The following is a 13,813-nucleotide window of genomic DNA, read 5'->3' as shown; positions in this document are numbered from 1 at the left end:
GAGTGCTAGAGTGCAGCACCCCCTGAACTAGTGTAGAAAGTGCAGCCAAATCGAGGAGACCTGTATCCATTGGAGAAGACAAGGGTTAAAATTAAGATGCTATAGTTTTAGGAAGAGTTGTTCATGAGGGACCTTGTCAAAAGCCTTATGGAAATGTAGGAAGAGGGCATCTATAGGTATGTTTTGATCAAGATGTGAGCGTATGTCGTTAACAAAGAGAGCTATTTGAGTCTTGTAGGGCATGCTTTTCTGTAAACCATGTTGATTAGGATTAAAGAAATTATCGGATGTTAGATACTTTACAATATGAGAATAAATTACTCCATTACTTTGGAACAAACACTGGTGAGGGAAATTGAACGGTAATTGTGGCACGATGACGATGATACTTTTTTGGTACTGGAATTATCTTGCCTATTTTCCAATCTTGCGACACCGCTTCAGATGATAATGATTACTGAAGGATATGACACAAAAATACACTGGAGATATTCGCAGTGTTCTTAAGCGTTTTGGAATTGATTCCATCGATGCTGGCCGAGGATGTTAATTTGAGGGATTCATTTAGCTTGGTGATACCGTATGCCTCAAGTGTTATGTCTGGCATGGTTGGGTGGTTGAGGTAAGGGCAGTCTGGAAGGTCAGTGTTAGGTTCAGAAGTGAACATGGAAGAGAAAACAGAGTTTAGTACTTCAGATACTTTATGGTCAGAAACATGGATTGTAGTTATCATACAATAATAATGGTTTACGGTTATCTGGACTAATGTATTTCCAGAATTGTTTGAGATTGTTTTGCAGCATGTTATGGAGTGTTGTTGAGTAGAAAGTTCGTTTAGCTGTTGCAGCCAAAGAATCAAATGCCTTTTCACTGGCGTAATATTTTTCCCAGACAGGAGCAGTGTTCGAATGCTCGTCTTTGCGAAATCTTTTATTTTTATTGTTTAGTCATTTCAATGTGTTGTTTAACCATGGGGACGAAGGTCGCTCAGTCACTAGTCCGTACAAGTGTGGTACTTAATCACGCCAAAATATATATTGTAAATATGTGCACCTGTCTTTGACTACTCAATACTTACTATTTGTATTCAGTTTAGATTAGAAAACTTGATATTCACCCACCTCTAATGTAAATACCTTTTACATTCCGAACAGTTCCATCAGTGAAACAGTGCCTGCACGAAGGCTAGTGTCACAGTGTCATTCATTCTTTTACTTGAGTTTTGGCATTATGTGAGAAGGCAAACTTGCTCATAAGATTTACTCAAAATTGAATAGCACACGGTTTTGGAGATTTAGATAGAAACCTACAGAAACACCTAGTAGATGCTATAATGGAATGTAAAGACAGGAGCTTTATGATATTGATACATGCATATTACGTGTTACGCTCTCAAGCTGTCGACTGAGCTGGCCAGCACTGCACTATCCTTTGTAAATATACTTTGTAAATAGTCTCCAGTTGTTAATCCTTATTTTGCGTAACAATATCATAGCTACATAAATACGCTAACTGCAGGTTAGGACAGAACGAGAGTTACAGCCTAGTGCTGTTACACTATCTTACGTAGAAAGCATGAAAGGAATTGTTTACTTAATCACAGTTAACTGCATATAAGACTGTATTTGATTGTATTGTATTTAGTATTTCTTTCATGTTCCAGTATTCAGTTTTCAGCTAGATCATAATGGCTGTGCATCTATCAGGTTGCTTATGAATGTGCAAGGCGTTATTAATGGCACAGTGAGTATCACAGAGAGAAGTGATTTAACAGGAAATATCATATACTGCCTTTTTGAAAACACAAGAATCTTGAATTACGGCAACGAACACAGGAAGAGGGTTTAGTTTGCTGCTTGTTTGTTGTGAAAAAAACAAAAACAAAAACATGTAATTATGTGGCATGGCAGAACATTCATCTTGAAAGGATGATTGTTCTTTAAAGGCTCATTAATTCGGAGGATGAATGTTGTAAAAAAGGCCTAATCCAAAGCACTTACAGTGCAATTGAAAGTGTTGGCCAACCTAAGGTAGATTTCATTAATAAATCACTGGCATACAATTAAAGCAAATGGGCTTTTTTTACGCTTTCTGTTTTGGCACATCACTGCAAGGTTACAAAAGAATTTTTAGCGATGTTGCATAAAATCTGAGGATTGTAAATTTCCTGTGACATTGTGCATTTATTTGGAACAAACTTTTGCTTTTAAAGAGACACTAAAGACGAATATTAAGTCAAGCTAAAGTAATAGATTTCTGCTCAAGAACGTCTAAGGCATCAATATTATCGCGAACAGAGCGTTAGTATATGAGAAATTGAGGTAAATGCAGGACACAATTCGAGATTCCTCCAGGACATATAAGTACTAGCTCGATGACGAAGGCACTCCTCAATATAATTTTGTCACTAATACTCAACCACTTGTAATAGAAGCATCATTGTATCCCATTATAAAACGAAATAAAATGCTGCTTCTTCAGTTCTATTTAATTTTTCCAAAAAGAAAGTAATTGATGTTACCCTTGGCATTGATGCAAGCGGTTGAAAGGTGTTGTTTTCTCCACTCTGGAGCCGCCCGTGCTTTTGCGTTTCAGCAGTTTCATTATCTCTTAGAGCTGTGCCGGTTTTGCTGGCTCGCGAAACTCGCACAAACTGAAAGTAGCAGTGAATTTGACATCAATGTGATGTCATGCCCCACTTGACCAAGATCAGCTGCAGAGGCGAATCCAAGAATCTGTCTTAGCTCGGCTCCTCCATGGCCGCGCATTAGCATTTTGTGCAGAAAACCATAGCACCATCTGTCAGGCACCGTTTTACTCCCCCAACAGCAGTGAAGTGCGGTAATCGCGTAAGCAACGTCGCCACTCCCTCGCTCGGAGGCAAGCTATTTGAATTGTGCTGAAGGTATGCAGACCCTTCAGATGCAATTTTCTCATTAACTAGGTCTTTTCCTTGGCACAAAACAAGTGCTGCATGGTTTCTGGAATGGTATTTTTAACAGTCGACGATGGCTTAGTATTTGCCTTTAATGTCCCTTTAACCTCTTATAAGCTTAGTTTTTTTGCCTGTAAGTGAGCACTTTAATAGATTAAAGTAGTACTTTTATGTGAGATTAGAATATCCAAAATTAGTCTTGCATCATTTACTGCCCTGATGTGAGATTTGTGGAGCTGTTAAAGAAAACTCAGATGGTCATGTGGCAAAAAAAATGTGTAGGGCCACAACAGTCATATGAGGACAAATTACCAGATGTTTAGCCTATGTACATGGCCTGCATACATTGTGAAATTGTATATATTTTTTTCATATACGGCACCACACTACACCAACACAAGCGCCTCTGTGGTCACTGCACCTCCCATGCGTTTGCCGCAGCCGCTGCTGCAGCTGCACCGGCTCCTTCGACACACATGATGTTATAACCACAGAAGCGTAACCACGTGCACTGGCACCGTCACCACACTCTTTCCCCCTCTATCCCTGCCTGTCTCCATTGCTGCAGCTCTGTTGCCACACTCTTTCCCTCTCTCCCCTACCCGTCTCCATTCCTGTCCACGTGCCATGTGCGCCTGATACACCCTGCCAGGAAACCCCCATTTAGAACGCATGGGGGGGTAGAGGTAACCAGCTTTGCTGTAAAACAGTGCCTTTATAGTTCCATGTTTTCATGCTGAATAAGCTCAGACTTGGCAGGTCAATAAGTCATATTATGGCAGTCTGTAGAACAGTCGGTATTGATGAGATGGGGACTTTCATTTATGCACATGAATAGATGCAGCCACATAAGTTTGTTGGAGCGTTCACGCTCGCTGGAAACACAGTGTGCGAAGTGTTGTTTTCCGAGTCAGAGATGGCAACATGCTGAAGTGTCCTTGCTGGATGACCACACATTATGTCAAAAATCAGGATTTCGCTTAGTGAGAGAATTTTAATTTATGAGCTCAGATTTGGCATGTCGCAAAATCGCGACAACAGGCTAGAGGAGTTAACATTGTTGCTAGCTCGTCATGGGTTTTGCATGCTGTGTCCTAACATTGTGTTCTTCTCTCTTTGTCTCACAGCTAGTCTGACAATCCCCTTCGTTGCTATTTTGGATGGCGTCACTATGGGTGGGGTAAGTTGCTGCTGACTGTTTGAACATTCTCTCTCTCTCCTCTCTCTCTCCTTTTTATTTTTCATTTAGCAGTGTATCTGAGAAAGCCAGTTGGTGATCCACAAACAGCCCCCACTGTAGTCTTTGTTATGCAGCAAATTTGCATTATCGCTCCCTTGGGCACAAAGCTTCATTCAAACCACTACGATTTCATTTCTGTGCAGCAGGCACACATGTTGATGTAGCCATCAAGTCAAACAAAACGAAAAAAGGAAGTTTAGCACCACATAGCTATTAGAGAAATAGCACATGTGTTCTCTGATGTTTTCTTTCCCTCACACATTTCTGCTAATGATCATCTCCCAATGACTTTTCCAGAGCTTTCTGCTGAAGGTAACCTTGCTTCCAATAGTGGGTGACACTTTTTCTATTTTTATATTCAAGATGTGACTGAAGGCCTTTATCAAGTGCATGTAGATTATGATTAAGTTAATACAGTCAACTCTCATTACAACTGACCCTGATAATCCGACAAAAAATGTGTTTTAAGCACCAATTGGGATAGCAAACTAGTGGACAGCTATGCGAAGTAAGGATAGTAGTTTTATCGGCCATATAAAGTTGTAAACATTAGCTTACTGACTAAATTAACAAGCACCTTGTCACGCGCACACAGGTAAACATGAACACATATAGCTCAATGATCACGGAAAGTCATTGTCAAAATAGAGCGAGAAAGCACGACTGCAACAGCTAGTGAATTTACCTTCGTGTTGTCTGTCGCTTCGACGCGAACTAAACGTCGAAAGCACAGTGCGTTTGAAGCCAGCGGCACTGGGCACACTTTGTCGACATCACAAATCGCTTTCAAGATATGGTAGCTGTGTGGGCGCGCCATTCACAGTAGCCACCGGAGTAGAACCCCCGCCCCTGTCCATCACCTCCTCCCCCCTTTTTTCCATGCCTCGCGCGTCAAAGACTGCGTGCTTCCACCCTGCTTTCCTCCCTCCCTCGCGCACACAATATTGAGCCACGATCATCGGGCGACCCTCACAAGTCAGTTGCCAGCCCTGCTGACATGGCAAAAGTCTGTTTTATATGCCCGATTTTGACAAATTCGCTGTAGGCGATAGTCCGTTGTAACGCGGTCCAGTAAAAACAAGCGTTGTTGCATTAATAAAATAGGTAGTGCAAACTAAGGTTGAAATGTGGCCCATTATAACCGAAAGTCTGTTCTACGAGCATAGACTGTACAACGAGCGTAGATTGCAACGAGCGTAGACTGTACAGCATAAATCGTAATGCATAAATCACTAGCACTGATCAAGCTGCTGGCTGAAGCTACGTGGACAACTTGTGCATCCGCAAATGGAAACCGTTTTTGCAAAGATTTGAGCGTTGTTGCATGCAGTTATTTCTGCTGGTTATATGCACGGATTTCTTTTTCTTTCTAGGTTATTGTAATCAGGGGGGGAGGTTACTCACAGTGACAGGTTGTACGTAGAAAAATACAGTAGCTTTTACACAACGTTGTAGGCACCCCGCTGGCATTGCCTCTGCGACACGGCATGCTCAGAACAAACACGGAAACGATCACAACATGCCTGAACTAACGCTTGCAAAAAGCAAAATGGCGACTGGGAGCCAAAACCACTGTCACTTCTTGTGCGATGTCACCCTAACCGAGGATGCGCTGCACAAGTGGTGCTCCCATATAAGGGTGGCCGAGCAATATGATAGCAGCACAGAAGACGGCACTGCTGCCCACGCCTTCCCTCCGAATCCCTGCCCGTACTGCAACCATACCGGCGTCAGACAATACATCAAACACCTCCTGTGGCACTGCGAGTGCCTTTACCTGCTTTGGGGAGAAACACGCCCAGCTGGCGCAGTCTTATGAGGCGTGGACAGCACCCTTTGACCCCAGGCGTGCCAAGAAAATGCTGCTCTCCTTGTGGGCGCTTGCTTGCAAATCCTGCATCATAAAACGAGTCTGAGAGGAGCCATGATACGCCTCTCAACCCCTCTTAATTAACCGCCCTCCCCACTCAGGCCGCATGCCAGTCTTATTCTATATCAATAAATGGCGAATTGCACCAGGATGCCCCAATGCACCATTTCATCCAATCATCTTTGCCCCAGGGTTCCCCTGTACGGGCCGGTGCAATTTGTCGAATTCACCAAAAGATTTTCATTTCATTTCTTGCATGGGCAACTGATGATGATAGTAACCAAGTGGCAGTTACTGTTTCTGTTTCTGGTTTCGGAGGTCACAATGTAGGAGTAAGAAATTGGGCCACCCTTTAGTTATTTATTGCATCAATTCTGTGGATTTAACCTTTTCTTTATGAAAAACTGAACTACAATGGCAAACTGTAGCGCGAGTTCCAATCACGGAGGCACCTGCGTCACGGAGGCTATGCTTGCTGGCAGCCTTCACTGCTGCGTCCTTACTGCTACCACCACGCTGCCTATGTGGCGAGTGCTTGGAGCCAATATCTGCGCCAATTGTCGCTCCACCATTATTGCAACATTCGATTCCTTTCAAAATGCTGCCATGTACGGTTTCTTACAATAAAAAAAAAATTAAGCACTCGTGTTTGTCATGCCGGCACGCATGGTTTATGCATGTAGTATGTCATACTGGTGAAAATTATGAGGAAGAAAACTAGACTTATACATTGGAACAGTGTTAAAAATAGGCTATTACTATCACTTTAAATCAAAAACAAAGGAATATTCAAGTGTAATTTCACAACTTCGAGACTGCGCACTAGCCCTGAAATTTTGTTATGGTCAGTGATGTCGACAGTGCGTAATAATATTGTTACGGAAGGATGAAAGAAAAGAGTGAGGAAGAAGATTGGCGAGACGCTGGCTGCTGCGTGTTGTTACTAGTCAGCCATTTTAACCCCATTGACTCTGCTTGTTATACGTTGCAAATACAGTCTTATACTCCCAACATCACCGTGACATATTGGTGGGAGGTGCGGGGTACCACGGCTGGAAACAGAGCTCCGCAGTGGGCTTCGCATCATCATCCTCACCATGAATGATGGTGAGCATTCGGGATCAATGTCGTTGCCGCCCTCTTCACCATCGTCCCCTTCGGTTGTGGTTGTGCAACTCAAGGATCGCATAACTTTCGGCAGGACTGATGGCGCCGACGTTGAAGAGTGGGTGGCTATGTACGAATATGTGAGTGGAATCAATAGATGGGACCCTATGCTTCTGCTAGCTAACCTGTTCTACCTAAGAGGCACGGCAAAGGTGTGGTTTGAAAACCATGAAGAGGAGCTGACCAGCTGGGATGAATGCAAAGAGAAGTTAACAGAATTGTTTGGCAAACCAGCCGGCCGTAAAATTGCCGCAAAGCAGGAACTGTCCTCTCGTGGCCAATCCCCCACAGAATGCTATGTTTCGTATATCTAGGACATGCTGGTCATCATCATCATCATCATCAGCCTAGTTACGCCCACTGCAGGGCAAAGGCCTCTCCCATACTTCTCCAACTACCCCGGTCATGTACTAATTGTGGCCATGTTGTCCCTGCAAACGTCTTAATGTCATCCGCCCACCTAACTTTCTGCCGCCCCCTGCTACGCATCCCTTCCCTTGGAATCCAGTCCGTAACCCTTAGTGACCATCGGTTATCTTCCCTCCTCATTACATGTCCGGCCCATGCCCATTTCTTTTTCTTGATTTCAACTAAGATGTCGTTTACCCGTGTTTGTTGCCTCACCCAATCTGCTCTTTTCTTATCCCTTAACGTCACACCCATCATTCTTCTTTCCATAGCTCGTTGCGTCGTCCTCAATTTCAGCAGAACCCTTTTCGTAAGCCTCCAGGTTTCTGCCCCATATGTGAGTACTGGTAACACACAGCTGTTATACACTTTCCTTTTGAGGGATAGTGGCAACCTGCTGTTCATGATTTGAGAATGCCTGCCAAACGCACCCCAGCCCATTCTTATTCTTCTGGTTATTTCAGTCTCATGATCCAGATCCGTGGTCACTACCTGCCCTAAGTAGATGTATTCCCTTACCACTTCCAGTGCTTCGCTACCTATCGTAAACTGCTGTTCTCTTCCGAGACTGTTAAACAATACTTTAGTTTTCTGCAGATTAATTTTCAGACCCATGCTGGTGCTTTGTCGTAAAGCGGATCACGACATGACAGAAGCTGAGAAGGTAGAGCATGTGCTCAAGGGAATTGCTGACGACGCCTTTAATCTGCTCATGTGCAAAAGCTGCTCTGCAGTTGACGCTATCATCAAAGAGTGCCAACAGTTAGAGCAGGCCAAAAGCCGACGTGTCCTGCACCGATTCACCAGACTTCCCAATACTACCGCAACGTCGACGCCTGAAGATAAACCCACGCAGCAGCATGCGTCGCCATCAGAGGACGTTGTATGAATCGTTCAACATGAACTTGAGGCGATGGTGCCCGCAGCTTTCTGTTCGGCTAGCCCTGATGCTACCCCTATTTCAGTTCTAATCGTGCAAGCCATCATTCGACAGGAACTTGAAAACTTTGACCTACATTCTGTCTGTGCTGTCACCAACCCCAGAGTGAATGAACGCCCTTCTACTATTTTCGCTACACCCCGACACTTCTCTCCACGTTATCGCAACCCGACTGAGTGGAAAATCACGGACGACCAGCCGATATGTTTCACCTGTCGTCGCATTGGTCGTGTTGCCAGATACTGTCGCAACTCGTGGCCCTCAACACCTCGCACGCCGACCAACCTGAGCCATTTTAATGGAAATACCCACAATGTTTGACCTACCGCCGAGTCTAACAGCGCCGACAACTCTGCTAGGAACACGTGGTACAGTCGCTCACCATCGCCGTGCGGACATGAGTCTCGTTCTCCGCAAACACGTCGCCCATCTTCCCTTTCGCCACAGCCACGTCGCTTTTTGTCCCCTGTGGCTTTTGGCCACACCCTGTTGGAGAACTAAGAAATGCAGCCCTCGGAGGTAGTGCTGCATTGCCCACTACTACAGCAAATCCTCTGTCTGTGCCCACAAAGAGAAGTGTAATCAATGTTAAAATAGACGGCTTACCTGTCCAAGCACTCGTCGACACTGGAGCCCCCATATCTGTGACGAGTGCTAGCCTGCGTGGACACTTAAAGAAGGTCCTCACCCCAGCAGCTGCCCTAGTGCTTCATGTGGCCGACGGTGGCGTGCGTGTTGGTTGTACTTGGAATGTGTACTGCGGGCATAAGTATAGTCGACCGCCCTACTTCTATTCTCTTCGCTGTGATTGACAACTGCCCTCACGACATTATCCTTAGATTGGACTTTTTATCCCATCATTCCGCTCTCATCTCATCATCAGTTGGAACTACCTCAAGTCGCCGATGCTCCGAGCACTGCTCCACCGCACTTGTGTTCGCTTCAAGATGTGCGTCTGTCACCTGAGGCAGTCACGTCGCTTTGACCGCGCAGCCACAGATTCCCTACGGTGAATATGTCCTTTGCCCCATAATCGGCATGCTTTTGAACTGGAACATTGCTCTTCTGCATACGTTGGTGAGGATTAATAATAACAACGTCATTCTTCCGCTTCTGAATGCCTGTGCCCTCAAATGCTTCCAGCCGGCATGTTCTTGGCCAGCGTTTCTCATACTTCCGAATTTGACATTCTGAATGTCTGAATGCCAAGAGCAGTTTCTTAGCACCAATTGCAGCTCATAGCTCTGGTTCCATAAGTTCTGGTTCCATAACGGATGACTTTGCGAAGATTATAGCATCTGACCTCACCTTTGCACATGCCAAGGACATACGTCTCCTCCTCTAATCGTACCTTGACATCTTCGATTTCGGCGACAAGCCTTTAGTACAAACATTTGTTGTTCACCACCATATCAACACTGGAGACACGAATCCTATTCGTCGCGACCCTATCGTGTATCGCATGCTGAACATCGCGTCATCCAATCAGAAGTGGACAAAATGCTCTGCAAAGGGGTCATCGAACCATCGACCAGCCCTTGGGCTTCGCCTGTCATCCTTGCGAAAAAGAAGATGGTACCTGGTGTTCTTGCATCGATTATCACCATTTAAACAAGATCACCTGAAAAGACGTCTACCCACTACCATGCATCGATGACGCCTTGGACTGCTTGCACGGAGCTAAATACCTCTCGTCCATCAATCTTCGATCCGGCTACTGGCAGATTTCAGTTGATGAAATGGACTGCGAGAAGATGACCTTCATCACGCTGAATGGCTTATATCAATTCAAAGTCATGCCCTTTGGCTAATGCTCCTGGGACATTTGAACGTATGATAGACTTTCTTCTGCGAGGCTACAAATGGATCATCTGTCTCTGTTACCTGTTGTTTTTTCTCCCACATTCAGCAGCCACCTTACCCGACTCGCTGCCATTCTTGCGGTCTTCCGAAAAGCCGGCCTTCAACTGAACTCCACGAAGTGTCAATTCGGGCACCGTGAGATTACCGTGTTGGGACACCTTGTTGACGCATCCGGTGTCCAACAAGATATGGAAAAAGTTCACACCATACGCAGTTTCTCTGTGCCGCGTTCTGCTTCTGACGTGCGCTGCTTCGTCGGCCTGTGTTCTTACTTTGTGTTCTTTGGCCGTTTCGTGGGCCAAAAAGCTACGTGAATTTGTAAAGAAATTTACGCAGAAGATTACTACGACCACGCAAATTCCCTTCGTAGACAGCAGGCTTAGTCACATGTGGGCGGCCAGGCACGGCCTTATTCGAAGGTGGAAGAGGCAAAGACATAACAAGAAGCTTCGCAGATGTATACACACACTAAACAAGCAGGTGACTGAGTATGCGGAACAACTATGCAGGGAAAATTGGATGAAGATGTGTGACGACATGCAAGGCACACTGTTTTCGAAGAAGGCTTGGAAGCTGTTGCGGCACCTCATAGATCCGTTAAAAAGCAAGAGCGCATTTGCTCGAGACCTCATAAGAACGACCAACAGTTACGACGGGGACGGGGATAAGCTCATTTGTGAACTCACAAGTAAATACCTCAAGATCGAGAAGAGCGGTAACCCGACTCACGAGTATGAAGGGGATAGCAACGTCGAGATGGACGAAGCCTTCACCGAAGTGGAGCTGGTTGTGGCCATCGATGAAAGTAATCAAGGCAGCGCACCGGGAATTGACGGCGTTACATACAAGATGCTTAAAAATATGAGCGACAAAATCCGAGCTGAACGGCTAGACCTCGCCAACACGTCCTGGGAGAAGGGTTTGTTACCAAAAGAATGGAAAGAAGCGGAGGTGCATTTCATTCCCAAGTCGGGGAAACCACCCCACGTCATCAATCTGCGCCCCATCTCCCTCACGTCGTGTGTAGGGAAGGTGGTAGAGCGCATGGTGTTCAAAAGAGTACAGAGACATTTGGACGTCACTGATCAGATGCCACCGACCATGTAGGGATACCGGAGGCACCTGAGCACGCAAGACGTCTGGTGCAACTGCACAAGCTGGTTATCAAGCAAGCGAAGACCCCTATGCCAAGAGCTATCCTGGCGCTCGATCTCAAGGGGGCCTTCGATAACAACACACACGAAAGTATTCTCCGTAACCTGGCCAAACGGGATGCGGAAAGCGAACATTCAAATATGTGCAGGATTTCTTAAGCAATAGAACGGCAACGATCAAAATTGGAGAGAAGAAGTCGAAACCGATAGCCTGGGGAGACGGAGGCATCCCGCAAGGGTCGGTTCTTTCGCCGCTTCTCTTCAACCTGACACTCCTCCCTCTCCCGGCTTTGCTTCAAGACATAGAGGGCATAGATCACGCTCTCTATGCGGACGATATCACTGTGTAGACAACGAGGGCAGGGTCGGAGGGTTGGAGGGAGGAGACCCTTCAGAGTGTGGCAAAGACTGTGCACGAGTTTGCTAAATCGTGCGGCCTCAGTTGCTCGCCACAGAAGCCAGAGTTACTCGTCATCAAGCCAAGAAGAAAGAAAGGAGACCAAGAGATCAACCGCATCACCATCGACGGGACGACCATAACGCCAACCATGCAAGCACGTATCCTGGTTGTCATCTTCCAGAACAATGGCAAAATCGTTCGACAAAATCAAGGTTTCAAAGGAACAAATTTCGAACATGATCAGAAGAGTCACAAACAGACAAAGAGGACTTAAGGAGGACGATGCACTGATGCTCGTCCAGGCCTTTGTGATGTCGCGCATCGTTTATGCGGCGCCGTACCTCAAGTTACTGAAGAAAGACAGGGACCAGTTGAACATCATTATATGCCAGGCAACCAAGATGGCACTGGGCATTCCGAAGCATTCTTCGACCGACAAGCTTCTCGCCATGGCCAAGCACAATGTCGTCGAAGAGTTAATAGAAGCTCATCTGTCTAATCAGACTTCGACTCAGTCAAACGTCGGCGGCACGTCGCGTTCTTGCCAAGTTGGGCTGGCAAGAGGCAGAGCGGAAGGAAAAGAGGCCGTTACCCAGATTGTGGGCGCATAAAATCGACAGCAAGCCACTGCCTCGTAACATGAGGTTGGGTCGTAACGACGGCTGCAGAGCGGTTCGTATAGCGGCCTTGATGGAGACTTTGGGTCAAATAGTAGAAGAAGAAAGGGGGGTCACTCTCTTCACAGATGCTTCGTTACCCAAGTTTTCATCGAAAGCCACACTGGCAGTTATGACGTGGGATGTGCTCGTAACCTGCACCTCCATCAAGACGTCTTTTCCGGAGGTGGCAGAAGAGGCTGCGATAGCGATAGCACTCGCACAGCCCAAGGTGGGAAGAATTGTCACTGACTCGCAAAAGGCGTATAGCAGCTACAGAAAGGGGTGGGTGTCTCTTGCGGCACTAGATATTCTCAAGAGTAAACGCGACGTGCCTGAAAGGAAAGTTGAGTTGACATGGACACCGGATCACTCTGGGCTGGAGGGCAACGAACTTGCCCACCAGTTCACCCGAGAGATTGAACACCAGGTAGAGGAAGGTGAGCCACAGTCCATAATTAGTTATAGGGACATTACGAACCATTACAAGACGGAGAGGTGCCGTTACCCCGATCCTCACAAATTGCTAAGCAGAGAACAGCAAGCGATCCACAGGCAGGTACAGGCAGGATCCTTTACGCACCCTTACCTTCAAAATGAGATGTACCCGGAAAGGTAAGAGAAGGGTTGTAATTTCTGCAAAACTCAGTTAGGCGAGCTCCAACAAGTCATCGGAGTATGCGATTTCATCAAGGCAATCCCCCACCTCTTACCTGCCCCCCCACTACCCTACCCCATCCCTCATCCACCCTTACCGAGCGATGGTAGACCTGGAAGACCAGCTCGTCCTGATCTCCGGGGGCCAGGTGGCTAGGGAAGCATATGGGTCCCGAGAGGGTACCACTTCCATCGACGGCGTCTAAGATGATGTCGAGCTCGGCTCAATAAGGTTGTTTCTCTCTCTCTCTCTCTCTCTCTCTCTCTCTCTCTCTCTCTCTCTCTCTCTCTCGTCAGAAATTTCACCGACTTTGCTCGGCCTTTGACAGTCTTCTAAAGAAGAACATGCCGTTCTCATGGGGCCCTGAGCAAGCTCACACGTTCGCCGCTCTCATCGGGTTTCTGACCACCCCTCCCATACTTTCCCACTTTGATATATCTGCACCGACAGAAGTCCACACTGACACAAGCAGCCACGGCATCGGCGCTGTTCTCGCCCAACAGCAGAATGGTACCGAGTGCG

The 13,813-nt window shown here is 46.3% G+C and overlaps 1 protein-coding gene across 1 annotated transcript in view; it reads left to right on the top strand.

The window, feature by feature from the left end:
- Hibch (3-hydroxyisobutyryl-CoA hydrolase) overlaps window positions 1-13,813 on the top strand; it is a 69,433-nt gene that overhangs the window by 14,667 nt on the left and 40,953 nt on the right. The window contains exon 5 of the mRNA XM_075693780.1: window positions 4,063-4,115. Within this exon, the coding sequence (XP_075549895.1) occupies window positions 4,063-4,115 (53 nt within the window). The remainder of the gene's footprint in view (window positions 1-4,062; window positions 4,116-13,813) is intronic.

This window comes from Dermacentor variabilis, chromosome 5 (assembly GCF_050947875.1).
Source record: "Dermacentor variabilis isolate Ectoservices chromosome 5, ASM5094787v1, whole genome shotgun sequence".
In the NCBI taxonomy this organism is placed as follows: Eukaryota; Metazoa; Arthropoda; class Arachnida; order Ixodida; family Ixodidae; genus Dermacentor; species Dermacentor variabilis.
The sequence above is the reverse complement of the archived record's forward strand: the minus strand, read 5'-3'. Positions and strand labels throughout refer to the sequence as shown.